Source organism: Dipodomys merriami, unplaced genomic scaffold (genome assembly GCF_024711535.1).
Source record: "Dipodomys merriami isolate MVZ:Mamm:240054 unplaced genomic scaffold, mDipMer1.0.p SCAF_42, whole genome shotgun sequence".
NCBI classification, from domain to species: Eukaryota; Metazoa; Chordata; class Mammalia; order Rodentia; family Heteromyidae; genus Dipodomys; species Dipodomys merriami.
The window spans coordinates 4,925,173-4,952,728 of record NW_027205826.1 but is presented as its reverse complement, the minus strand read 5'-3'; the positions used below and the strand labels follow the sequence as shown (position 1 = coordinate 4,952,728).

The following is a 27,556-nucleotide window of genomic DNA, read 5'->3' as shown; positions in this document are numbered from 1 at the left end:
AAGCTGCCGTTCATCTGTGTAGGTAGAAGTCCTGTAGACTGGGCTGGTAGGAGAATGGAAGGTCCAAGAAGGCAAGTCTTGACTCAAGGTAGAATGGGCAGGGGTAGAGGTATGGCCCAGGTGGAGTGTGCCTAAGGGTACAGCAGCATGATTGCAGAGGCACGGGCCAGGGGGACACAGAGATGCATATGTAAAATGAATCTAATTTTATGCATAGCTAGGCAGGATCTGTGCTAGGCAGCATGGGTTCAAAATGGCAGCCAAAGAGACGAATTTCCTTGGCGTGCCAAGGGTCTCTGGGGTTACATCAATTGTAATTAGGGTACATGGAGTACAATTAACTGACCCATTGTAACCAATGTCAGCTTCTAATTAGTAATGTTACCGTGTGCTCAGTGGAGTTGGGCCAGAGAGCAGAACATCGCTAAAACTGAGCTGGAATTGTTGAAGTAAATGCTGGAAAGCTCAGTTGTTGGCCCGTTTCCATATTGGGAGCCTCAAAAATATTATAACTAAGGGCCACTCAAGCTCTGGTAGAAAACCTCTCCATTCTAAGTTTGTCTTTTGTTGGTTTTTGGTGGTGGTGGTGGTGGTGGTGGTGGTGGTGGTGGTGGTGGTGGTGGTGGTGGTGGTGGTGGTGGTGGTGGTGGTGGTGGTGGTGGTGGTGGTGTGTGTGTGTGTGTGTGTGTGTGTGTGTGTGTGTGTGTGTGTGTGTGTGTGTGTGTGTGTGTGTGTGTGTGTGTGTGTGTGTGGCAGTACTGCAGTTTGAACTCAGGACCTCAGGCTTGCTAGGCAAGCCATATCTCTAGCCCTTTATTGTTTAGTTTGTATGCAGTATCTTTCATATTTGCCCACAGTGGCCCCAGACCATGATCCTCCTACCTAAGGCTTCCCATATAGCTGGGAAGACCAATACATGCTGCTACGCCCAGTTTATTGTCAGAAATGGAAGCCTTCTGTACTTTTTGCCTGGCTTGACTAGAATCATAGTCCTCTTGATCTCCACTAATCAAGTAGCAGAGATTATAGAATGTACCACCATGCCTGGCTCAGTTCTAAGTGTGTGTCGGGGGGTGCGGGGGGCGGTTGACATTGAGAGAGAGATTATGATTTTTTTTGCACTTTCTGGACAAACAGTTCACTGTACTAATCCCATGGGTGGTAGGCCATAGGGCTCTCGCTTCTCCTTGTCAACCCTTCCTTGTTACCTGCTTGAGGAGCCAGTTCGCTCCTTATGCCTGACAGAGCTGACTGCTAGTGAATGTCCACCAGTGGGGTCTTGAGCCCACGCTGTGGGGAATAGGCTGCACCCCTGCCCCCCCCCCCCCCCGTGGGCCAAACCTCATATTTACAGTTCCCGTACGAAGGCAGGCCTTAACCAGTTCTGTTTCCTATTCCCAACACCTCTTCCAGCTCTCAGATTGCCTTACTCTGTTTCAGCCTCTACATCAAATGAGTAGCTCGGAAGTTTAATTCTTACAGTTCAGGAACCCGGGACATCTAATATCCAGTCACTAGAAGATTCCATACCTGACAAGGACCCGTGATTCCATAGATGATTGCTGACTCATAGATTGTGCCTTCTCAATGGGACTTCACAGAGAGGAACTTGCCCCCAAGCATTCTTTTATTTGTGTGGATGTTGATCCCTCTAGGGAGGACTCCACTCTCTTGACCTAATCATCTCTCAAAGCCGCCATGCCCCTTCGCCACACTGCAGGTTAGAATTGTGGCACATATATTGAGTGGATGGAGGAGACAGACATTCGGACCCCATCCCCAGCCGAGCAGGAATACTGGGCCCCTTGGCACACAAGCCCTGCAAGGCATAGAAAGAGAGAAGACAGCTGCCACATCCTCAAAGAACAGGGCTGTTAGGCATACACACTGCAGAGATCCTCAACCCAGGACACAGAAAGTCCCTCAACGGCTGTAGAAACTATAATATTATGTTGAAGAGTTGGTGTCTTAGACGATGGAGAATGTGTGGCCCAGGCACTTTGAGCATTGCCCATCGCACGGTTCTAATCCATGCGTCTCAGATAGACACTCTGCCCTCCGCCAGTGCCAGCTGGAGCCTGCCTAGGCTCCTTTCTCTGCTGGGACTTCTGTGCCCACTGGATGGCGTAAAGTCTTGCCAGTTCTAATTCTTCCATCAGGGTCCATGCCAACAAGCCCACCGTCACCTGTGGCGTGTCCCATCTGTGCCAGGGCTTGTGTGTTTGCACAGTTTGAGAAGCTCCAAGTCAGAACCTCTAAGCTAGACAGCTTGACCACCCCCCGTCACATCATGTGAGAAGGGCACTCTGCAAATCTTGTTCAGGAAGCAATCTGTCACCCGACCCATTTCTCCATCAACATTTGCTGAGGAATTCTGGCTCCTGGCACAGAACTGACTGGCAGTGACACAAGGGAACTGGCAGCCTTGCAGTATCATCAGAAAGGCCTAAAGTGAGGGTGCAAACAAACCTGAGAACAGTGTGTTCCTAGTCATGCGACCAGGAGACTGTGGACTCAGGAAAGCCCAAGAGTTCTGTGCTGTGGCGGAGTGAATACCTTGTCCCTTCTGATGCAGCCTGCCAGCCATTTGGGATATTCTCAAAGTGGGCAGCAGTGATTAGAATGGTAATTTGTTCATCATGGCTTGCAGAGGGGCTTTATTTATCCCTACTCACCTTCAACAGGTCAGCTTTTACCCTTCAGTGCTCCTGGATACACATTCCTTTAAAATTCTGTTTTCTAGAACAGCTACTACAAAGAATGGCCCCATTGATGCCTTGGCTTGCTCACTATTTGCAGTTGGGTTGGGCTGGGAAGACTGAACAGGGTGGAATTGGCCTGTAGCAGAGGGTCATGACCAAGATCCGGTACACTGGGAAGGAGACTGGAGCGCAGACAGTACACTAAAGAACATCACACAGCCAAGGAAAGAGTGGAGAGACCAACCCAATCACATATCAGAGACAGCTTTGGAAGGTTCTGCTAAGACAGAAATGACAAGAGGCATACAATGGATTTGGGGTTCTATTGGAAGATACACCTTTTCTCTCCCTGGCTCAGAATAGTCCTTGCTCTAAGACAAAGTCAGAGTTCAAGAGCCTCAAATCTAAGCAGAAGGAATGCATTTCTCTTCCAGAAATTCATCATGTTGTTCTGAGGGCCACATTTGGCCCACTGTTTGTTCTTTTAAATAAAGTTTTATTGAAACATGACCATGCTCATTTGTTTACATGTTCTCCACAGCTGCTTTTGTTTAATAACAGCAGACCCGAGTAATGTCCATGGTCCGCAGAGCCTAAAACTATTTCCTTTATAGGAAAAAAAAATACTGCCAGTTGGCACCAAATTGTCACCAGATATTGACACCAATATGTCAATCTGAATGTGAAAGCCATCTTGTGAGGGCTGAGGACAGGTTACTGCTCAGGATTCATAAGACTCAGCTGTGTTCTTAATTCATCCCTTACTAATGTCCAACCTTAAGCAAAGTACTTGACATCTCCATGTCTTGGTTTCCTCATCCAGAATATGGGTGTCCCCTTTTTCACAAAAGGAGTGTGACAAGATACAAGGAAATCTTCCACTAGGTCCATCTATTTTTATTGCAGTATTACCCCACAACCTAATAAAATTCACCCTTTTAAGGTATAGAATGAATTGGTTTCTGGTTATATTCACAAGATTGTACTTGCATCACCTCTGTGATTCCAGAACATTTTCATCACCTCCAAAAGAAATCCTACATTACTACCTGTAGTAGAGTGCATGGTGATCACCCAAAGATAACAAACCCCAAACTTGGACTCTTACAAATGTGCTATCACTGCAGGATGGGGTTATAGCTGATAAAACTAAGGAGCTTGCTATGGAGAAGCTCTTCTGGACTCTCTGGGTAAGCTTTAAATGCAGTCCTGTGTATCCTTGTAAGATAGGGACAGAGGGTAGTTTCATACCAAGGAGCAGGCCCACATGAAGACAGACCAGAGATCAGAGTGATGTGGCCAAAAGCCAAGTAACAGCAGCAGCCACCAGAAACTGTAAGAGGCAAGGGACAGCGCCTCCCCCTTGGAGCCTCCAGAGGGACCACAGCCCTGCCAACACTTCAGCTGTAACCTCAACTGCTGACACTGCTGTTAGATTTATGGACTCTAGGATTGTAAGAGAATAAATTCGTGTGTGTGTGTGTGTGTGTGTGTGTGTTTGTGTGTGTGTGTACGGACTCTAGGATTGTAAGAGAATAAATTCGTGTGTGTGTGTGTGTGTGTGTGTGTGTGTGTGTGTGTGTGTGTGTGTGTGTGTGTGTGTGTGTGTGTGTGTGTGTGTGTGTGTGTGTGTGTGTGTGTGTGTGTACCTTTTCCGGCCAGTACTGAGGCTTGAACTCTGCCTTGTACTTTCACTCCACTTTTCTGGAACAGCTAGAGCTCTATCACTTGAGTTATACCTCCACTTCTGGCTTTGGCTAGCTAATTGGGAAAGAGTCTCTTAGGTTTGTTTTCCCAGGCTAAATCTGATCTGAACCTCAATCCTCGAATCTCATACCCCTGAGTAGCTAAGATTACAGCCTTGAGACACTGGTACCTAGCTTCATGCTATTTTAAGCTATGAATCTTGTTCTGACTTGTACCTGCAGCATCTAGTATTAAGGTTATTTTTTTTTTTTGGGTCCGGTCGTGGGGCCTGAACTCTGGGCCTGGGCGCTGTCCCTCAGCTCTTCAGCTCAAGGCTAGTGCTCTACCACTTGAGCCACAGCGCCACTTCCAGCTTTTTTCTTTTTTCTTATGTGGTGCTGAGGAATTGAACCCAGGGCCTCAGGCATGCAAGGCAAGCACTCTACCACTAAGCCACATTCCCAGTCCCTTTTTTTTTTTTTTTTGGTTGGTCATGGGGCTTGAACTCTGAGCCTAAGCACTGCCCCTCAGCTCTTCAGATCAAGGCTAGCGCTCTACCACTTGAGCCACAGCACCACTTTTTCTGCTTATATGGTGCTGAGGAATCAAACCCAGGGCCTCAGGCATGCAAGGCAAGCACTCTACCACTGAGCCACCTTCCCAGCCCTATTAAGGTTATTTATTATTAATTGTTGTTATTGTTAGTATTTGGTGGTACTGAGATTGCTAGCAGTTTCTCCAGAAATGCAGAGCCATCCAACCCTGGTGCTTATTAGACAAAGTGTTCTACTACTTGATGACATACCCCCCCATATGGTTACTTTTTGTATCTTCCCGGCAACTGAAGGCAGGTCAACTGGGAGGCATGTCTCCACATCTCCACTGAAGCCGGGTGGCCTTCACCACACTGGAAGCCCTGGAGAAGCCTGTCTCTGCCAGTGAGCACTAACTTGACAGAGACCAGTCATTTTCTGAACCTAAACCCTTCCCCTCATTATTTTTTTTCTTTTCTCCTGGAGAGGGCTAGAGAATGCTTGTTTACTAAAAAATAAAGAATAAAAAAAAAACCCACAGCTCTGTCCCCCACCAGGCCTCTGATTGCAGACACAGTTTGGCATTTTGAGCAATAGAGCAAGGAAATGACCACTGCTTCAAAGTATATTCATACTATTTTGCAGAACATCATTTTCCCTAGTTTCAGTGTTTCTTTTGTGTCTTAAAAGCCTTTCTGTCAGTGAAAATTTACCCCCACTTACTTTTCCACCATTACCTTGTGTGTGTGTGTGTGTGTGTGTGTGTGTGTGTGTGTGTGTGTGTGTGTGTGTGTGTTTAAGAGACAGACAGACAGAAGACACAAAGAACAACAGAGACAGAGACAGAGGCTCACCAACCTGTATGTAAGTAGGGAGAGCCTGCCCTCACGTCCTCTTTTGTATCTGTGCCTCTAGGTGCTCTTGGGTCCTGGGTCTCGCTGATGTTGTGGTCTTCCCTGACTCAGTCAGTGGCCTGCTGGTTCTGAAGCAGCTATTGGCATGTTCCAGCTGCAAAGACCACTCAGGAATGCAAACACCTTGTGCCACAGGGTCTGTGGTTTGGAAATTGTACCCCAGAAGTTGCTATATTCGTGGTTATAAGTCAGGTGCTAGAATGTCCTTCACCTACTTCAAGGCACTGAAGTAGAAAACAAAAGTTGTGTGCCATTCATCCATCCTCCCAGCCCTGCCCAATGTGTGTCCACATAGTCCTCTGTGCCCTACCATCACTCACCTCTCCAGGGGTGGTGCTGGGTCTCTTCTCTTCTACCCTGTCCTCATGGACAGATCTCCCACCCCATCCTGTTCTAGGTGAGGCCAACTTCCCTACTTCTCCTCTGGGACTCTGTCTCGTGGGAGCCAGTTTTATATGATAACCATGCATACACTAAGGTTTCGAAGCCACAAGCTGACTATAGGCTTGGCTACTTATTAGCTTTGTGTCATGAGCAGATTCTTTTGCCTCTGTCTGCCTTTGGGCCCTATCTGCAAATGGACTTGATAAAAGCATCTATCTTGTTATCTTGTTATTATACAGAGCTTAAGACAGTGCCTGCTACCTAGTCATCTCTCCAGCAATGTACTACCATCACTGCCATTATGTTTATTATCTTCCTGGATACCAGAAGATAAGAGCTCATCCTCTACCATGGGGTATAATTTTTCATTCTCAATGGAGAATATTCTCCCTTTCTCTCTCTTTCTGTCTGTCTGTCTGTCTCTCTCTCTCTCTCACACACACACACACATTTTTGCACATACACATGCACATATACCACATGCACAGAATCATATGTGCCTAAGCTGTAAAGGCAGATCTCTTGGAGATGACACAGTCTATCAAGTTTCTCTGGTACTAAATCTATATTCAAATGTGATGGCATCTTCATAAGAAATTAATTTGTAGATCTAAAGTTGTTTTGAAAGAGCATTGTCAGTATCTAAATGTCATCCTAATAACTACATTCATGGGCTGGAAGTCAGTTTTTATTAACCCAACATGTGGCTCTTGCTGCTGATAGCACCCACTATCCTGTCACCTGGTGTGGATCAGTCCAGGCTCCACTGATCACAGACACTAACTTCATCTTTTTCTGCACTCAGAGGCCCTCCCTCTCTCCAGCTGTCCTGCCTTCACATATTTTTTGCTGCTGGTATTGTCAAACAAAGAAGACTTGCTGTTGTTTTTCTGCAGAATCAGAGAACCTGATTCTGCTTATGCCTGGTGAGGAATGGGATTGTAGAACTTGTTTACTCTTGATTTTGCTACCCGGCGAGGGAGGAGGTAGGAGGGCATCACCCGGTCAGCTTGCATGAAACAATCCTGCCTTTGGAAGCAAGTCCTTGTTTTGAGCCTTTGTGCTTTTTTTCTGGCTTTTAAGCAGAATTCACAAACAAGGCTATGCTTCGAGGGGAAATAGGCAGTAAAAAAATAGAATATTATTTGCTAAAGCAAAACAGATCATTTGAAAAGGCCAGGATGCTGCTAAACTTAGAGGTACTTGATTTTTGTGCATCACCAAACAATGTCCCTGTGTGGTTGTGTTCCCTGAAAGGGTAAGGTTACTGTGGGTCAGTGCTGACAAGTCCAGTCTGCAGGCTACAGGGTTACAGCTGGCCTCAACAAAGCCTCGAGCTTATGTGCTCCTGGACAGACCCTTGAGGGCCTCCCTCTCTCCATTTTGACCTGCAAACAGTCAGGCTCACCCAGGCTTGGCCATTCATTAGCTTTGTGTATTGAGCCGATTATTCTGCCTTTGGCCCTCTTTGCAAATGGATTTGACAAAAACATCTATCTCATAATTGTACAGAGCTTAACACAGTGCTTGTAGTAATCTCCCTAGGAATGTGCTCCCATCGCCACCATCATGTTCATTATCTTCCTGATTACCAGAGGGCCAGAGATCTGGGTTCAACCAGATCCAACTTTGCTTTATAGTCCAGCCAGAGTGCCCCATGGCAACTCAGAGCGAGGTTAGAAACCCACAAGGGAGGCATAGAAGTGGGACCAAGGAAGCATGCTTGAGGCTATTAACCTTAATCTCACTTTCATGTTAGGAGGTGAACTCCTGGTGCTTTTTCCTACCACTGTGCCTCATCATTCATGCTACATAGAGTCTCTGGATTAAGAAACTATCTGGAGCATTTTCTGGACACATTAAGAATTGCATTGACTTTTTTTTAAATTCTCAGACTATGTGGATCACTTGGGAGCTGACTATTTAACTCTAGTCTAACATAGTAGTCTAGACATTCCAGGATTATATGAATGATTTATACTGATATACATAGTCTCTTTACCTTGAGGAAACAACCCAGCCTACTGGACCAAATGGTAGGTCTGGATGGTGGAGGTGGTAATAACAATGATGAAGATCACAAGCATGAATTTAATCTACCTGTTTGTAGTAATAGCAAATACTTGTTTAATATTTCCTTCATTCCAGCATCTCTTCTAAATGTTTCATTTTTTTCATTTGATTTTTCACAATAACTTCATGGGATAAGCGCTATTATTATCCCTGCTTTCCAAATGAAAAATCAGATAACATCCAAAGTCACACAGCTAATGACTGACAGAACAGAGGCTTGACCCCAGCAGCCCATGATCTTGGCCTCTATGTCATACTGCCTGAAGCAGCCTCCATCTATAATGCCCATGCAAGTACCATGAGCTGAGCTGAGACTCCCCATCTTTAGCACTTACTCAAGCAACGCCAGCCACACTTTCCCCTGAGCTTCCTCAGGCTCATCAAGCCCTCACTGGATACAAGTCCTGGAGGAAATCTGATCCATTTGTATCCATTTCTCTGTTCAGCAGGCCCTCAGTAAAAATCACTGGCTTTATAGCCATGGCTACATTGTCCCCCATTCCTAGGATACCCAAGGCTGCCCAGTCCTCTGAGCTATTGAGTCAGTCCATGTGCCCCCAAACAAACCTCACTCCTGAACATTTATTCACAACTCATCTGTCCACCTGTGTTAGGTAACTCTGGGTAGTTGTTTCTACGGTTCTGTCATCTTATTCAAATGTGTTTTTCTAGAAATGGTATCTTACGTTATCTAGAAATGATATAACCTTCTAAACCATGCCGGTTTTTCTCAGTGTTTGGCTCAACAGTTGATAATTTTCAGAATAGTTATCTCAAGCCAAGAGATGGATGGATATATAGTTAATAATGTATACTTTTACTAAAGTCCTGAAATTATAGGCTTCTTGCCCTGAAATGAGCTGTCGTGGGACCCAGGTGTGTTTTCAGGAGATGGCCCTCCTCTCATAAAGGCTCTATCGCTGGTGATGGGAGATGAGGAGATACACTATTACCAGGCTCCTACATGAGACCCTGGGCCTATATGGGCAGGCCCCAGGGCACAGAGTTGGCGCTTTGGGTTTATGAGCAAGAGAAATGTATTATCTCTATTGTTAAGTTTAGAGACCACCTACCTAGGAGGTCTGAATTGGCATGATAGGAATTTTTTTTAATCATATTCTCCATAGTAGATTCATGAAAGTAGCATGATATTTATGTGTATCTTAATTTCAAGATTAGTGTGGCTCTTATAGAAAGCAAGAGACAAGAAATAAGCTGTAAGATAGTCGCTGGAGCTGTTCTTCTTGAGCCCACACATCTCTTTGGCTATGGAGCAGTCTACACCCTTAATAACCTCAGAATTGGCACTCCTCCCAGTTTGGCTTCCCACATGTGGGGTAGAAGGCTTTTGGTAGCACTTGAGACATCTTTGGAAAGTTTTGAACTGACATTAGGGAGCAGCAAGTTACATGAGAAAGTTGGTCCTTTCTCAATTTTATTTCCATCTTGGATGTAATATGGAAGAAAGGAGTCTAGTCTGGGGCTAGAATATCCTTAACATTTGTTAATTTCCTCTTCTATATAGCTAAGAGAGAGCAGACCTCATGAAATGATATGCACCAGAAATGCATAGCCCAGATTTTCGTTGCTTTCCTAGGTTCTTCCTATGTCTGGCAATTTGCTTTCCATTTGCCTTAGTGATATCCCTTCCTTGGAAAAAATGTTAGATGTTTAAAGATGAATGATTTTAAAGGGAAGTATGAATGACAGGTTAAGCCTGCAAGCGGTGCCAAGGATGGTAGTACAGGGAGCACATGCTGAAAACAGCTGCCCGTGTACCCAACCCTGGCTTTTGCATGAGACTGACTGGGATCCAGGCCCTGGTGGCTCATGCACATAATTCACACTGTTCAGGAGGCTAAGATCTGAAGATCAAGGTTCAAAGCCAGCCCAGGTAGACAAATCTGTAGGAATCTTATCTCCCAAGTATTCAGCAAGAGAACCCTTTCCTGCGCCTGGACAGTGTCCCCACTCTTGGTTTCCGTACTCTGATCACATCTCCATTTTCCCCAATCGCCCCACCTCCCACCCATTTGCTTCTCCTTCCCAATCCACTCCCCCACTTTAACTTCCTCTTCTTCTGTCTCCTAGCTCTCCCTCCTCCAGACAGGAGGAGAGCTATTATTGTTGGAAATGCCCTCCAGCATGCTGCACTTTTAAGACTTGCGTTGAAGTCACTCAGCTGCAGCCACATTATAATATTTTCTACGCTTTTCTACAGTACTTGTTTGTCAAGTTAAAACCCTGAAACTTCAGTTTTTAGACCCCCAGGCCAAAACTCAAGGAGTTCCACATGTCAGATCTAGCCACTCACCCCCATATGCCAAATAAAGAGGTATGATAAAGAATAGAGAAATCTGCCTTGCTGAGTTAAAAAAAAAGAAGAGAGAAAGAGATTTATTATATGAATCCAGCAGCCAAGAGAAGACAGCGCTTCAGCTCATCTTTAGCCATCTTCAGAGCACAGACATGAGCTATAGGTTTAAGTAGATAAAGAATTATGAGGAGACTAGGAGAGCTGTATGTAACTAACAGTCCCAATCACCAGGGTTTTCAGGGTGGGCAAAAGTGGTAGCAGTGGCTCTGACAGTCCATTGCCTGAGGCCTTGTCAAATGAGGCCTTGTTACAGTGAGCATTGACACCTGGCAGGTAGTAGTCCAGTCTCCTGTCCACTCCTTCCTGAGTTCCACAGTGGAACGAGACTGAAGGGCCTCAGGGCAAGGGACACAGATAACAAAACTGAGGCAAGGATGCCTCTTTTTTTCCTGTTTTAGTGCATCTGTGGGCCTAAGTAGGAGTCGGTACTTTTTAGCGCAAGCAGCTTTCTAGCAGCTTCTCCAATTTGAAGATCTAATCTTTTGGGGTTTTGCTTTCTGTCAGAAACTGCATTAACAACCATGAGGAGAACAGTTATTGAACACTGTGCACTTTACCTATATGAATCTAGATCATCCCGACCTATCTGGGCAGTACCGTTCTTCAGTTGGGAAGATTGAGGTTCATGGAGATTAAATATTAAATATTGTCCACAACCACAAAAGTAGCAGAGCCAGAATTCATATACTCAGGCCAATAGCTTAACATTCTCAGCAAATAGACCCCAACTCGGGTATCCTGACCCACCGTGACTCAGCTTAAGACACTGTTCTCTATTGAAGTCATTGACATTTTTGAGCTGCTGTCTACTTCCATGGTATTCGCAATTGATAATTCTTTATTTTCAGTTGAAATGATAGAATCTCAGCAGGGAAGCCACCGCTTCAAATCCCATCAAGGTTTTCTCTCATCACCATTCAGAAGAGAGCAGCCTTAAACGATTTTATGTATACTTGCTGTCAGGGTTATAAATTGAAGATGTAAAAATCAGTACCCACAATAATTCCACAAGTGGCAGGTTGCGACTCTAGAGCTTTCAGTGAACTCTATACAGGCTTACCTGCAGCCGTGGTATTTGGCATTCCAGGGCATTTCTGCCTTTAAAAAGTGTCATATTCTCATTCTGGTCTTTAGTGAGGGAGCAGCTCTAAAGGGTTCACATGGCACCCATAGTCCCTACCAAGGAAGATCTCTTGTTGAACATTAAGGGCTTTTACTTCTCACCTCATCTCCCCTTAGACACCACCCTGATGTCTTTGATTCAGCTCACTATCAAGCGGACTCTGGACAGTGTGGGTGAGGTGAGCCTTCTTCCTGTAACATTTCCTTCCTTCTCTTTTCACAGTTCGGGATGCAAAAAACCTAATCCCTATGGATCCAAATGGGCTTTCAGATCCCTATGTGAAGCTGAAACTTATTCCCGACCCCAAGAATGAAAGCAAACAGAAAACCAAAACTATCCGCTCCACATTAAACCCCCAGTGGAATGAGTCCTTCACATTGTAAGTGCTTTCTTCTCCCCTGCATTGCATTCCACTCCCACATACCTCACACAGCCAGCCTCAATATTCGGGATAACAAGGAAAGAGGTTTATGACAATAGTCTCTACACTTCGCCTCTTCCCGAGACCTTCTCAGACTACTGTCATCACCTCTGTTTGATGGATAGTAACTTGACTTTTCAGTAACTATATAAACCCCAAATAGTTATCATTACTTATTCTGTACCTAAAAGAAAAATCTGTTTAAGGTATTGCATATTATATACAAGTATCTAAGGTGTGTTTCACTTCTTGGTAGTCTTGGGTTCTTTTGAGGAGAGGATAAGAAGCAAAAAAGTTGCAATTCTTACAACCCAGAACCAGTGAATAATGTAGAATATTGCTACTGCAATGAGAAGATATATTCGCCATTGCTGAAGGAAGACCTCCTAGAGGAGGTGACATTTGATGACTCTTGTAGAAACCTGGGAAGTATCACTAGGCCATGAAGTATACTAGTACTTCAGAGGTAGAAGGGGAAGAAGGAAGGAGGGAAATGGTAAGAAGAGTAAAGAAGTCAGGAGTGAGAGAGCACTGACAGCAAGGAGTCCTGTGTGGAGATGTGGGCTCAGGAAGCAATTTGTCTACAAGCATCCACATAGGTGGCGTGCTCTGCTCTGTAAAGGGAGGTAGTCTATTGTCTTAGCCTTTCTGAGTCCTAATTCTTCCACACAATTCTGAAGTTCCCTTGCCAAAGCAGCCACAAACAATTTGTAAACAAATGGCCATGGCTGTGTTTTAATAAAATGTCATTTACAAAAAAAAAGGTGTGGGCTGGGAAGTTGGCTCAGTGGTAGAATGCTTGCCTCACATGCATGAGGCCCTGGGTTTGATTCCTCAGCACCACATAAGCAGAAAAAAAATCCAGAAGTGGCTCTGTGGCTCAAGTGGTAGAGTGCTAGCCTTGAGCTGAAGAGCTGAGGGACAGCGCCCAGGCCAGAGTTCAGGCCCCACAACTGACCAAAAAAAAAAAAAAAAAAGTTAATCTCTGGTCTTCAAGCTTTGGTAGCCATTTTGAGGGGCTGGTATTTTGGGGGATACAGTAAGTGAATTGAATATTCAGTTTCTCTATCTCAGTCTCAAATTATGAGCACATAGTATTACCCAAGAAACCATGATGGAGCTAACCTTTTGTGTGTGTGTGTGTGTGTGTGTGTGTGTGTGTGTGTGTGTGTGTGTGTGTGTGTGTGTGTGTGTGTGTGTGTGTGTGTGTGTGTGTGTGTGTGTGTGTGTGTGTGTGTGTGTGTTGTCTTTGTAGCAAATTAAAACCTGCAGACAAAGACCGGCGACTCTCTGTAGAAATCTGGGACTGGGATCGGACAACAAGGAACGACTTCATGGGATCCCTTTCCTTTGGTGTATCAGAGCTGATGAAAATGCCAGCCAGTGGATGGTAAGAAATCTCTCCAGCTAAGCATGACTCCCAAGACCACCAAGGGTCGCCCAAAACTGGCCTGTCTCAGGCTCTGGCAGGCTGATTGGCTGTCTGGTCCTCTGTCCCCAGTCTTCTTCCACAGACACATTTCTCAAACAGCCCTAGCTGACAACAGGTTGAAGGAGAATTGTTGCTGAATTTGTCTCTAACCCTCCTTCTCTCCTGTGTCCTTAAAGGTACAAGTTACTTAACCAAGAAGAAGGTGAATACTACAATGTGCCCATCCCAGAAGGGGATGAAGAAGGCAACGTGGAGCTCAGGCAGAAATTTGAGGTGAGGATCCCCACAAAACCATGGGCCACACCTTTCCTTTGCCTGGTACGGCATGACTTCAGGGAGGGCCCAATTCTTGTGGTCACACCATTGAAGGACAAAAAGCAATCTCTCATTAGTACTCGGACACAGGAAGTCACTTTACAAGTTGTTGCCATCAACGCCACAAAAATGAGAGCGTATTTCTACCTACACCGGTTTGCGTGTCACTAGGGAAACAACCCGGCCTGAGTTGAGGTTGGTTCTTATCCAAAAAGAAGAGTACATTTGGAATCTTCCTTGGGAGGAATTTTTCTGTAATTGGGCAATCTTGCCAGTATCAGAGACTTTTTCTTTTCCTTTCTGAAAGTGACAATTTTGTTGTGAGAGATCAGTTCTGACAACTATGCCTTTGTGTTTGGGATTCCTTTTCATTTTTGTTTCAGATGTTTAGGAAAGGCCAGCCTCCTGCTCTTGTTGCTATGTGGTATCTGTGTTTCTCTTCTGCCCCAGATTTCATTGGCTACTCTCCCCCTCCATGCTCGCTGCTCTTTTTCTTCTCCATCCCTTCTTCTTTTTACTTACTAGACATTGCCCCCATTATGAACACTCTCTCTAAAGAGAAGTCACCAACTGATTTTTTTTCTACTTCTCTGGTGCTTTTGTTTTTTGTTAGCAGACACAGAGTCAGTGACAGGGGCATTCTGTGTAACTGGTTTATTTCTTTTTGAATCTTTCTCTTCTTCAGACTACATAGGATTCCGTGGAATCGCCCAACCCTAGCACGATGCAATATGTACCCTTAAGTGTGTGAGCCAGTGAACTGTACTGAAATGTCACATTGATGGGGTGAAAGTGGCCTTATTTTCTTTCTTGTGTTGTTCCCAGGGGTACACATAGGTCCAGTACAGAATGTTCACATTCTTTCACTGTACTAATGTTTGGTTAAAGTTGATGGCAGTGGCAGATACTTAAGGTCAGGGACTCTACGGTTGATGACTACTGGGAACATACGTTAGTGAAACGAGTCAGAGCTAATATATGTAATGGTACATGGCAGCAGACCTTGTGGTTGATGGACTGAGGTTCACTGGTGATCTCCAGCCTTGGCTAAAGGTCGCTGCCACTCTGCTTGGAGCCACCTGTCCTTGCCATGCACCTCCACAGGCCCAACACGGCCAGATCTCCACTTCTTCACGAGACACACTAAGCCCAGGTGTTCATCTGACTTGTTCTGGCTTCTTTTACTATTGTCAGCCAAGTTAAACTTAATTATACTTACCTTGTGCACATCAAGCATGAATCTGCTGCTTTAGATGCTGATAGGAGCCTACCAGTGAAAACTAACCTACAGCCTCTGCTGCTGAAAAGAAATATAGGAGGGAAAACGTCAATAAAAGGAAATGTGTACACACCATATGTGTGTTTGTCTAAAGAATCATATCCAAAGCCTTTATGGGAAGGTTTTGCCAAGCATGTGCTCTTGCTCTCACACTCCCTTCCCTCCCTGGCCCTTCTTCCCTCCCTTCTTCTCTCCTTTCCTCCCTTCCTCCTCTCTCTTTTCCTCCCTCCTTCACCCACCCACTGTCTCTCCTTACCTCATCCTTCATTTTCTGCTTCTACCCCTGCCCTGTTCCACCCCAGCTGAAGACACAGGTTAGTTCCCTGACACTTCCTTGATGCCCCCCTCAATGCCACTCCACCCCATGAAGGATGGATCCTTCTAGACTCTCAGGACACTGAGTACCAGGATCATTCAACTGTCTCAGGCAGGATGGGAACCTGAGCTGCTGGAGAGCTATCCTAAACTCATCTTGCACTAGGTATCCACTCATTCAGTCTCCAGGTTGGGACTCTGGGCACAGGACATGGTTAAGGCAGGAACAGTATTGAGGCATTACGGGGTGTGACTCACAGGGATGTTTGAGATGTGGCTTTACTGATAGAGTAATATTGACCTCCTTTTAGTGCTTCCTTTCTATGGCTTCCTGGTTGTAGCCTTTCTTGTTTCTCTGGGCAGTGTATCCAGCTTTTTATAAAGGTCAAACTTCCAAGTTTAAAAAATAAAAATAAAAACTATGGGCCAGAGAGCCTGAGGCCAAAAGCAAATTGTTTCTCTCTAGAGGCTGTGTGTGTTGCCAGCTGCTGTCTCCCTCCTGGGAGAGCTGAACTTGGCAGCAGAGCACTGCCCCAAGGCTGGGAAGTATTGGAGGGAGAGGGAAGGGAGGGGAGAGGAAGGCCATGGGCTAAGGGGTGGCAGCTCTACTGTCCAGCCCACCCCTTCCAGTGAGGTCCAGCGAGATTCATGCTTAGAGCACATATAATAACTACACCCTAACTTTCTCTTTACCTATCTTCGAGTTTGCATTTCCTAAAGTTTACTCGAGTTGTGCTAGCTCATTTACTTAGTACATTTAAAACGCACAACAGCAAGAGACTAGGCAGAGAGCCACTCGATGATGGTGTCAGGAAAATGCTGAGAATTTTGTGATGGCTGCCATGCTACATTTAAGTGGAAAATTCTGGTAGGATTTTAGGCAGGTGTCCAATGCATAATGGTACTCTATTGAGGTCTACAAGTGTGAAAATTGCAGTGCTTCTCCAGTCATGAGAGAAAGCCAGGATCCCACGTGTCAGGCCAGAAAAGCTGGAGTCTGCATTTGAGCAGCTGTGAGGGGCAGCCACCCTTTCCAAACAGGATGTCAGCTGGCATCAGGGTACCCTTTGGAGAACAAACTCCCTCCCTCCACTAGACCCTCCCTCCATTAGTCCCTCCTTCTCCATCCCTATGCGTACAGCTTCCCTCTCTTTACCCCTCAGTCCACATAGCCGCCATGCTGTCTGCTTTCTGTCATTACTCCTCTCTCTCCCCAGCCCACTCTCTCCCACTTCCCAACCCCGGTTGCCAGGGTCTCACCTAGCTGCACACTTCTGTCAGCGGGTCATTGCTGGTTGAGACACTATGCCAGGTTAGTCCTTTGAGAAGCAGACATCTCTCTGGGACCAGATCCTGTCAGTCAGTTTATTCTTTCCAAGTCCAGTTCTGTTGCCTAGAGAAAGCTAATGAACAGCTGCTTTCAATCTTTCCCTAAAAATCAAAAGTTTATTCAGTCTGAAAAAAAAAATCAAAACCAATGGTTATTTGGAACTCTGATCACTATATGAGGATTCATCTGATAGCCAGAGAGAAATCTTTTTCTAATTTAAATGGTTGATTCTAGAGTCTTGACAAAGAGAATCATCTATAAGTGAAACTCTTAGGAGCTAAGGAAAATACCAGAATGGCTGGAAAATCCTTTATAATACAGAGCAGATCATGGCCTAAAAGACCATGCACACCAGAGCATTGACATCATAGTCATGGACAGCATCTCTGACTGCTGTGGACCTTGGATCTGTTCATGTTCATCTTTGTCTAAAGTATACATGGTCCCTGCGTCACAACTGAAATTATATATCTTTTCATTTGTTCAGTAAATGAGGTTCCAATGGTGCATAAAACAGAGTCCCTACTTCCTGTGGAGTTTATCTTCCATTTTCTCTGGACCCTGCTTCTAATCTTTTCAGGGATGAAGAAGGGAGCTTATTGAGACAGATAGGCTAGCATCCTGTGCTGGTGGACACTTTTTCAGAACCCTCCATGGCTGCTGAGGACAGCCAGGTCCTAGTTGGGGCTAGCTCTGCAGGCATTATCTATAAAGGATCAAACAGTGAGTGTTAACAGTCTTTACAGGTGGTGTCTGCCACATGGTGTCTGTGGTGATATTTACCTCTCCCGCTATAGCATGAAAGCACTTCTAGACAAATGTGTAACTAGTGAGCATGGTGTATTCCAATAAAAACTTATGTGGTAGACCAGATTTGTTCAGGCACTATAGTTTGGTAACTTGTAGTTCAGCTCATGAACTCTGGAATCAAATCTTGGTGTTGCCAACTACTAACTATGTAACCTGTCTGAGTCTTACTGTAGCTGCTGCATGGGAATAATAGCTCTATTTACTGAAGAGAACTGTCTTAGTAGAAAGCCCCTGAAACATCCTATTATTCAAATGCTACATCTTCGAATCATCATTGTCAAGAGTATTTTATTGCAGAAAATGACTTATTGAGAAAGTATGGTTTTTAACTTCTGATGTTTCCCAGAAATGAATGATTTCATGTGGAAATCATCTTCCAGATAGTGGGCTGGCGAGTTCTCTGCCTTGCGGTCTAGCCATATTATAAAGTAGAATTTATAACATGCTTTGAGTTTTTTGGGGGGAGGAGGAGGAGAGGGCTTTTTGTTTGCCTTGTTTTTGTTCCTGTTTTTGTTTTGTTTTGTTGGGGTTTGTTTTGTGTTTTAGACAGGCTCTCTCCCTGTGTCCTAGGCTAGCCTCGATTTCTCCTGCCTAGCCTTCCTGAATGCTGGGATTACAGGTGTGCCCTACCCTACCTGTCTACTTCCCTGGCTGATAGCATTGTTTTACTGGGGGAAAAAAATGTATCGTGATTTACATTCTGATGGCTTTCTGGAACATGGTATGTCTATAAATTGGGAGCTTTGTGAGTGTGATATGGTGGTATCTAGAATAAATGATAACCTGTGAGACAAACAGATGTCAGTGGTGGTCATGACTATAGACCTAATCCCACAAGGAAAAGTCAGCTTACAGTGGCACTTCTCAATTCAGTCATTGAGTTTAGGGTCCCAATTAAAGACTCCCAAGTGAGCACATCTGATGTGATTGATGTGGACCACCCCAAGAACAAACACAAGTAGCACCCTAATGATGGTAGCCTCTCATAACTCATTAGAGAAATGATCCTGTTAAACAATAGAAATGTCACCATTGACTTATGACTAATTCCATTCACATAAAAGCCAGTACTTCTGATAGGGTAATGCTGCCATTGTGACCTTCTGAAAAATTCAAGGATGCGAATTAGCCCCATCTAGAGCTGTGCCCTGGGAGTTACATGCTGTGTTCAGCTTTCAACTTAGGAAAAAAGGAGTATTTTCCCACTGCATCTCCCCTCTCCTAAAAACAGTTCTACAATTTCTTATAGCTACTTGCAGTTTTATTGCTGTTATTAAGGAACTTGCACATCTTTGTATTGTGTTTGTCAGTCAGTATATACTTTTCCTGAGCCCGAAAGGGCCAGGTCAACCCCTAGAGTTAAAGTTGAGCTAGAATTGTTCTAGGAAATAGGAGGCTGGGTGTAATTTGTTCATGCCTGTAATCGTAGCTACTCAGGAAGCTGAGATCTGAGGATCTCAGTTTGAGGCCAGCCCAGGCAGGAAAGAAAGTTTATGAGACTCCTATCTCCAATTAATTGCCAAAAAGCTGGAAGTGGAGCTTGTGGTAGAGAACTACTGCCCTTAAGCACAAAAGCTCAGGGACAGTGCCCAAACAGCCCCAGCCCCCAACAGAAAGAAAAAAAATAGATGGAGTGAGTAGGGAAGAATTCTGGGACCTTATTTCCAGACCTTCCTTAGAGCTTGCCCTACCCTTACCCTTCCCTACCCCCACCTGTCTCTGCCCACTCTTTGGTTCCTCAAATGCAGTGCCTTTCTCCTAAGACTTGACCCCTCTTCCCTAGGATGACCTCCTCTAGGCAGACCTTTCTCATTCCTGGTACCTAAATAGAAATTCAGCCAGGAGGGAAAATAACCCAGCTAATCATCTGTCAAGAGCAGCTTAGGATGAGTAGAAGAGATAGCATCTCCCATCTTTAAATTCCATATTTCAGTATTGCACACAATCAAACTTAAATTTCCTCAATTTGCTCCAATATCCTCATTACTGCTTCTAATTTGTATTGTGATGGCTTTTAGCTGAAAATGGACTTTAAATGAATTCATTCCTACTGGTGGGTTGTTTCTCTCCTCCACATGTTGCTATCAGCTAATGGAAGTTCTAATCTTAAAGAAAATCAGGAAGATTTCTTTAAAAAGAAACAAAATCTAATACAAAAGAAAAATTAAAAAGCCAAAGTGGACTCATCTTAGCAGAATGAAGAGCTCTTAGAGACAGCACACTTTGGACTTTAGGTATTGCTGGATAGAATGAGTTTGCTGTCAAAATATAAAGAAAAACGGTGACCCATTAGAAAGCTGACATACTCATACTCATAAATAACTCTTTTGAGTATCAAGACCCAAGAGAGCAAGATGAATTTATTTAATTACAGTGTCACTTGAAATTTGCACAGTAATTTTAGAAGCTTTCTAAAGAGAACAAGTTATGTTTAAATGTGAAATGGGGCCAGTGCTCATCAGTCTCGACAACCACCTTTCATCCTCCCCTGTTCCTCTATCATCCTCTCCTGGGGAACAAGAAAGTGTGAGGCTGATGATCAGTAATGCAAACAGCAGTAATGGTGACCACTGACCACTAGGCACCAGGCAGCTTCTGGGATGAGCATGGAATACCACTTTCATTTGAGAAGTGGAATGACAGCACAGTGTTTGGAAGCCTCCTCAGAGTCAAATTTACTGATCTTGGACAAATTACTTCATCTTTTTAGTCTTAAAAAATACACAATTTAAGGTAGATAGCCCTTTCTAGGACTGTGCTTTCCAATTTATTAACTGTTAGTCATATGGACTTTGTAACATTTACAATGTTTCCAGTCTGATCTGAGATGTACTGCAAGTATAAAATATATAGAAGCTTTCAAAGATAAGATCACATGAGAAAAACATATAAAATATCTGTTGTCATTTTTGTATTGACTTATATCAAAATAATATTTTAGGCACATTAGCATAAAGATACTATGTAGTGAATAAACTACATTTTATAAGCAAGTGCTAATGGATCATGCCTATAGTTGTATTTGCTCAGGTAGCTGAAATGGGAGGATAGTGGTTCAAAGCCAGCTCAAGCAAGGAAGTTCATGACACTCTTATCTCCAATTAATCACCAAAAAGCCAGAAGTGGCACTGTGACTCAACTGTTAGAGAAGAAAAATGTATGGTGCCCAAGCCCCTGAGTTCAATCTCCAGGACCAGCACACAAAAGTATTGCCTTTTATGTTATGTTTTATATATCAGTGTAAGTATTGAACACCATAGTTAATTCACCTATTTATGTTTTTAATGAGGACTAAAAGTTTTTAAATTATAGGTTTCATTTTGTTTTTGTTTTTTGTTTTGTCAGTCATGGGGCTTAATCTCAGGGCCTGAGCTTGTTTTGCTTAAGACCAGCGCTTTACCACTTTGAGCCACAGCTCCACTTCTGATTTCAGGCTGGCTGATCCTTAGATTTCACTCTCCTGAGTAGGTTGGATTATCGACCTGAGCCACCAGTACCCAGCTAAATTATAGTTTTAAAATTGTTCTGCTGCACAGGGCTAGTGAAAAAGATTCTTCCCATTGAACAAAAATGGGATTTTTGTGATATGTCAGACTCATAATCTTCTAACGGGTTTCCCTATTATGAATCAGTTGTTTCCAAGAGATCTAGATTTCTGAATCTGTTTCTCAAGATTCTGGACCTGTGATGAAATCCCAAAAAAGTAAATAATGTGAGGGGGACATGGTCAAGTAACTCTAGTATAGATGAGAATGTAAAAGGCTGAGATAATTTTGTCACTCAGTAATTTAATGTTGTACATTTCCAGCCATCATCCTGGAAGTTACTGTGAATTCTACTGAAATGTTTTGGTTAGTTGGTGGTTAGGTGGAAAAAACTTCTAAAGGCTAGGATACTCGCTTCTCTAGCCTTCCATGTAAACACAAAGTTGTTTTACCTTTCAGGCGAAAGTAAGTGTCTAAGGGCTTACAGATGACTCTCGGGCTAGATTAACTTCTCAGATAACCTGGGAAACAGTAATACTGAGCATTGCTGGCTGAAAGATTTTATTTGAAAGACTTCTTTTAAAAGATTCTGCACAATATCCATTGTTCACAATCGAATGCTAGTTGTCAGCAAAATGGCAGAAGAGGGACTTTCTGTTACCCTTTTGACAACAACTGAGGGATAAGGGACCTTCTGTGGAAGTCTAGTTGTCCAGCAAAAAAAAAAAATCCACCAGTGTTTAGGGGTAAAAAAAAAATCTATGGCAGGTACACTGAAGCGAATAAGAACAGTTTTACATTACTGTGCCATCCATCTCCAAGGCAGTATAGTCAAAAGCCGAGAGAGAGAGCCTCGTGGGAAAATAAGAGCATAAATAGTGAGAAAGCTCTCAGCCCCTCCAGCCAGATGGGCTGGGATGATGCCCAGAAGATCCATTCACCTCACCCAGGTTACTGGCATCGGCAGAGATAAGAGGCTGGGGGCAAGGAACAGAAGTCCGGGACCTAGTAACTGCTCTGTGACCCTACTAAGAAGCCCATCTAGGAGCCCCTAGCTGGCTATGAGCACCTCAGACATATGTGAAAATATAAAAGGTATGCCTCTTCATAGTTTTTGATGTTTTTGACCATTCAGAGCCATGCCACGTTCGAAGCCAAGATAAATCAAGGGCCATGAAGGAACCGTTTCATGGTGCTTGTGATACAGATCCAAACTCTGAGACGTGTGGCCCTGGAGAAACTGCCAGTTGCCTTCAGTATTCCCATGTGTATCTGTTTTTGTTTATTCTAGAGCAATGTTTGGAGATTATCTTACTGATTAGCAAATTAAAATTACTGGGATGGTTAAGGTACCTAAATCCATGGAGATGAGACTCAGTTGTTAGGTTATATGTGGAATGATCAAACAGGCACTTTTCTCTTCTTTATTCTTGTGGAAATTGGATTTTCTGAAAGCCTCGAAGTCTTTGAAGACTTTATCTAATTCACACTGTTCTTCTCTGATGAGCAAAAGAAAAAAATAGGGCACTGGAGACCCTCAGATAAATTGTAGCTATTTGTTGATTTGATCAGCCCTGCTATGGTTACTATGGAAACTTGAGGACTTTCAAATGACCTTTTAGACTCAAAACAGAAAATCAATTCCCCCCAATATGTGTTCTGGGGGTGGGGGATGTTAGGGTCCCTAAATAGCTACTGAATTACTTCCTGAACTGTGAGATATTAAGGGGGGGAGATCTGTTAAACGCACACCAGTTGAGAGATTTTTTTTTTAATGTTTGTAACTTTAACCTGATGTTAGAAGCATAGTCTTAAACTGAAATAGGACAATTCATTAGATGATTGTCAACAGACATTAACACTGCACTCAGCTGAACAAACTCAGAGGAAGCCTCTAAAGGCAGTGGCCCAGGATGATGATCAATCTGTAATGTATTCTCAGTTTAATTTATCTTAGGGAAATCGTTTTGTTGGGAGGAGAAAAAAAGATTGTGTATCCCAGTTGTCTGTTCCATCCTAATAAATTCCTGAAACGCTGCAAAGAGCTTTGTGTTTGTAGTTACGGTAGAAGTCTTACAGATGGGTACTGCTAGTTGAAGAAACAGAGCGAGCCTAACACCAAATGTTAGAACAGCTATGTACCAAGCTATGTGTCCAGGCTATGTGAATCAAGGCCCTGATCCCACAGAGGATGAGAGAGGACCAGGGATCTTCCATCTACTTCTAGAAAGGACCACATATCCATGGGCACAAATATAAACATGGAGATTAAGGGAAGTGGCGCTGTAGCTCAAGTGGTAGAGCGCTCACCTTGAGCTGAAGAGCTGAGGGACAGCGCCCAGGCCCAGAGTTCAAGCCCCACAACCGACAACAAAAAAAAAAAAAAAAAAAACATGGAGATTAAGCACTGACATGAGTCTTTATGGCTCTAGGTCAGTCACTTCCCTTATCTACAAAGTTAAAGCTTGTAAGATTAAAAAGCGTATTAGAAGAGTGCTACCCCACATCATGCTGTTCACTAGTTTCCTAAGGAACACGTCCTAAAGAGATTGGATTGCTGCTGGAGGTAGACACTCTTCAGGGTCAGAATTGCCATGGCCCATTTGGGTGGTGGGGTTTGAGCTCAGAAAAACAGCCTCTCTAGCACCCTCGGTCCAAAGCTACCACACACTCCCTCAAACCTGAATAATCCTTCTATGACTTCTTGTTTGGACTTCTTGGTTAAGGTGATGTCAACTTATTTTTCGCATTTCACTCCTTGAGAAAGTGAAGTTAGGGTTTTCTTGGACAGCAGTGGAGAGGTGAGGAGACTAAGCCTGACATACAATACTTGATGAGCTGGCATTTCATCAACACTGGTTAACACAATTATGTCTCCTAATTATGTTTCACTGGTCACCTCCGGTACTTCAAAATACTGAAAAGCCATATGAATCATCCGGAAATTTTTTTTTTAAACATGGTTAAGTGGGTTTGGTTTTGAAGAACCAGTGTTTAAAATCAATGTATAAAATTGTGCGGTGCCCAGCTGTGTGCTACCTCGGACATGTAGCTTTAATAAATACTGGGTTACTCCAGTATACAATTGGCACCTAGCAAAATTCAGCGAAATTTCACCTAGAAATTCAGTGGAGTATTTGATGCGTGGCCATGTCCACCATAAATTCCGCCTGGAAGGAAATAGAAGCCACCTGACCCCAGGTGGCTTCATTCCAGTCCTTTCACTGTTTACACAGCAGTGAATTCTATCTTCCTCCAAAGGTCAAATCAGACCTGCTCCTGGGGAACCCCATCACTAACACCCAAAGGCTCACCTTCTCCATCTCTCCTGCTGTGTTGGGGGTAACTGCCTGTCCCTTGTGCTTTCTGCCTTGTAATGAAACTCAGTCTCCTCCCATCTTTTACAGGGATGTCATGTTCATTTCTCTTTTTTTTTGGTGGTCATGGGGCTTGAACTCTGGGCCTGCGCACTGTCCCTCAGCTCTTCAGCTCAAGGCAAGCGCTCTGCCGCTTGAGCCACAGTGCCACTTCTGGTTTTCTAGTGGTTTATTGGAGATAAGAGTCTCACAGAGTTTCCTGCCTAGGTTGGCTTTGAACGGCGATTCTCAGATCTCAGCCTCTTGAGTAGCTAGGATGACAGGTGTGAGCCACCGGTGCCCGGCTTCATGTTCAGGTCTTAAAGGTAGTTCTCATCCACTCTCTCCCTTCCACCTTGGCTGGCCACAAAAACACTTGCCTCTGTTTGGTTTTGTGGCTGCAAAGCCTCAGAATCCAACCTGCTCTCCACCTTTGAACATGCACTGTGTGTTTTGGTGGCCAAACCTCACATTGGCTTGTGTCTTAGTCTGGGTGCCATGGCCCTCCAATGAGGAAGAAATACTTGAGTCTTCACTCCCCAGAAGATATATACTCGTCTCTCTTCCTTGCTTCACTTGGTGTTAGTTTAAAAACTGACCAAGGAAATGTTGCAATCTCCTTCCGTGATAAAAAGCTAGCTAACTCTTTATCTTGAAAGCATCCAAGAGTGCACCTTCAAACTGACAGCTCGTGTTGCTCTCTGTTAATAGAGATATTTTGATCACACATTAAGACTCATTTCCAATTTGAATTAGGCATCAGCACGCTGCTGATATGGTGTATTTACACTGCACATGCATGTTTAGATGGAAGATGTAGTGTAATACATTGTGGACTGAAATGATCAGATCATCTGATACCCTTCATGCCTAGCTTAATACTTCTCCCTAGATGTAATTTTTTTCTCATGTTTTAGATTCCCCACTCCCAACTTAATTGTTGTAGCCTAATCAACCACACTATCCCCAGACTATCTGGTGGAATTTTGCAACTTGCATGTGAATTGTCTTCAAACCCTGATCTATTACTGTCACTTCTCTCTTCTGAGGAACTGGTTAGGGGTATGTAGCAGCTGTGTTCTCAGTGTACTGTCTTTATTAGCATTAAGAGCAGCTCTGGGTTGTCACAGTGCATTCATATTGGAACAAACTGGGAAACTGGAAAGTGTAAACACCTGGGTGAAGAGAAGAGCCGGGGGAAAGCCCTATCTCTCACTGTGAGCAAGGCTCAACGTATAATTTACTCTATTAAAGGCACTGTCCTAAAGAAAAACATTCAGTAGATAACATTTTTAGACTCTTCTCATCTCTACATATAATATGTGTTCTCTGGAAAATCCTCCAAGAGCTTAATGGCCCAGAGAGATTGGAATGGACAAGAATGAGTGAACGTTCCTTGAACCTACATAAACCTTGTAGAGCCTGGTGACCACTACAGGTGAGAATTGTGCTGCTTGAGAATTCCCTCCCACTGACCATGGCTTCAGTGCCTATCTCACAATGCCCTGCTTCTTTGGAGAAACACTTGAATAACTGAGCCACCGAGCAATTCCTTTCCTCAGAGTACACTGTCCTATGTGCTCCAAGTAGTTACCTCCAGATCACTCCAAGAGGTGGAGACAGTTCAACAAATAAATCACCTGCCATTTCCACTGTTCCCACAGGATACCTCAACTCCTCTACTCACACCTGAGTCCTTGAACTTGGCGATGTAGGACCTAAATCTTACCTGCCTGTGACATGACACATCTGGACAATGTGTCATGGTCTTTAATACCACTTTAGGAAATCATTATCATATACAGATCATGGGGGGGGGTGTTTATTTCCTAACATGTAGGAAAGCTGGGTGCTGGTTTACACAGATATGACTGAAAAGGAAAATAAAGAAAGGGAGAGAACTATGGCCAGGCCACTTCTCCAGGGCCCCTCCCTGGCAGGTAAACTCTGGCTGTTCTCAGTTCCCTTCTGTGTAAGGTCTTCCTGTCTCCAGCTACCTGCTGGGCAGCCCCCTGTCATCCCAAGGAAGCCCCAGAGGCAGTGTAAGTGCTGCACTTCTCTGGGTTCAAACCTTGCTCCAGCACTACCTCCCTGTGTTTGGGCACTATGCTCACCTCAGTCACCTGTGTTTAACCAATTCTAAGTTGGAAATGGTAAAAGTATAAACCTATGGGGTTGTTGGGGAAGTAAATGAGTGAATTTAGAAAGCACTTAGAACGGAACCTGGCTAGATGTGTTTGCTGTGCTGGTTGCTTCTGGAACTCACCCTGCTTCCCATCCCAGGACATCAGGATTACCGAGTTGCTGTTTCCTAAGCAGTCAGGGAAAGTGCCAGCCAACCTTTCCTTGTGCTTCCCGAACCACCCAGGCCCCAGGTTAGGAGACTTTAGCTACAAACACCAGGTAGGACTTTGTTCACCCCACTTCTCCCACCATGACAGTGAAGTAAAGCCCCCAACCTCCGAATACATTTGAGAACATGGCTGACAACAACCAGTGACTGGTTTTTTTTTAAATGTGGCGCATGCATGTATACAACAGACTATTATTCAGCCATAGAGAAGAGTGAAATTATACCCTTTGTAGGCATGGGTGGATCTGGAGCTCATCTTGTTAATAAGTGAGATAAGCCAAACTCTGAAAGACAAATAGGACATGTTTTCACTCATAGGCAGAAGCTAGACATAAAAATCATGCCATGATTTTTAAAGGGATGGGCTTTTTCTGGGGGCAGCCCAACCAGGGTAAACTTCATAGAAATATATACATATGTGAAAATTGCATAATGAAACCCAGTAAAACTCTTAAGGGAGCAAATTGAATCAAAATATACCATATACACATATATAACTATAGAAAAGAAACTCCTCTGCACAATTGATTTATGCTAAAAAAAAAAAAAAGAAAGGAAGGAAGGAAGAAAGAAAGGAAGAAAGAAAAAGAAAAAGGGACTGAACAGGTAGCCCAGCCACTAGGCCTCTTTTCTTTATGTTCCTGCCTAGTTTCAGTGTTTCCTGTGCC

At 44.0% G+C, this 27,556-nt stretch overlaps 1 protein-coding gene across 1 annotated transcript in view; it reads left to right on the top strand.

The window, feature by feature from the left end:
* Positions 1 to 27,556, top strand: part of Prkca (protein kinase C alpha) — a 386,397-nt gene that overhangs the window by 295,799 nt on the left and 63,042 nt on the right. Inside the window, exons 6-8 of the mRNA XM_069993120.1 lie at positions 12,015 to 12,171; positions 13,469 to 13,603; positions 13,822 to 13,918. Of these exons, the coding sequence (XP_069849221.1) occupies positions 12,015 to 12,171; positions 13,469 to 13,603; positions 13,822 to 13,918 (389 nt within the window). The remainder of the gene's footprint in view (positions 1 to 12,014; positions 12,172 to 13,468; positions 13,604 to 13,821; positions 13,919 to 27,556) is intronic.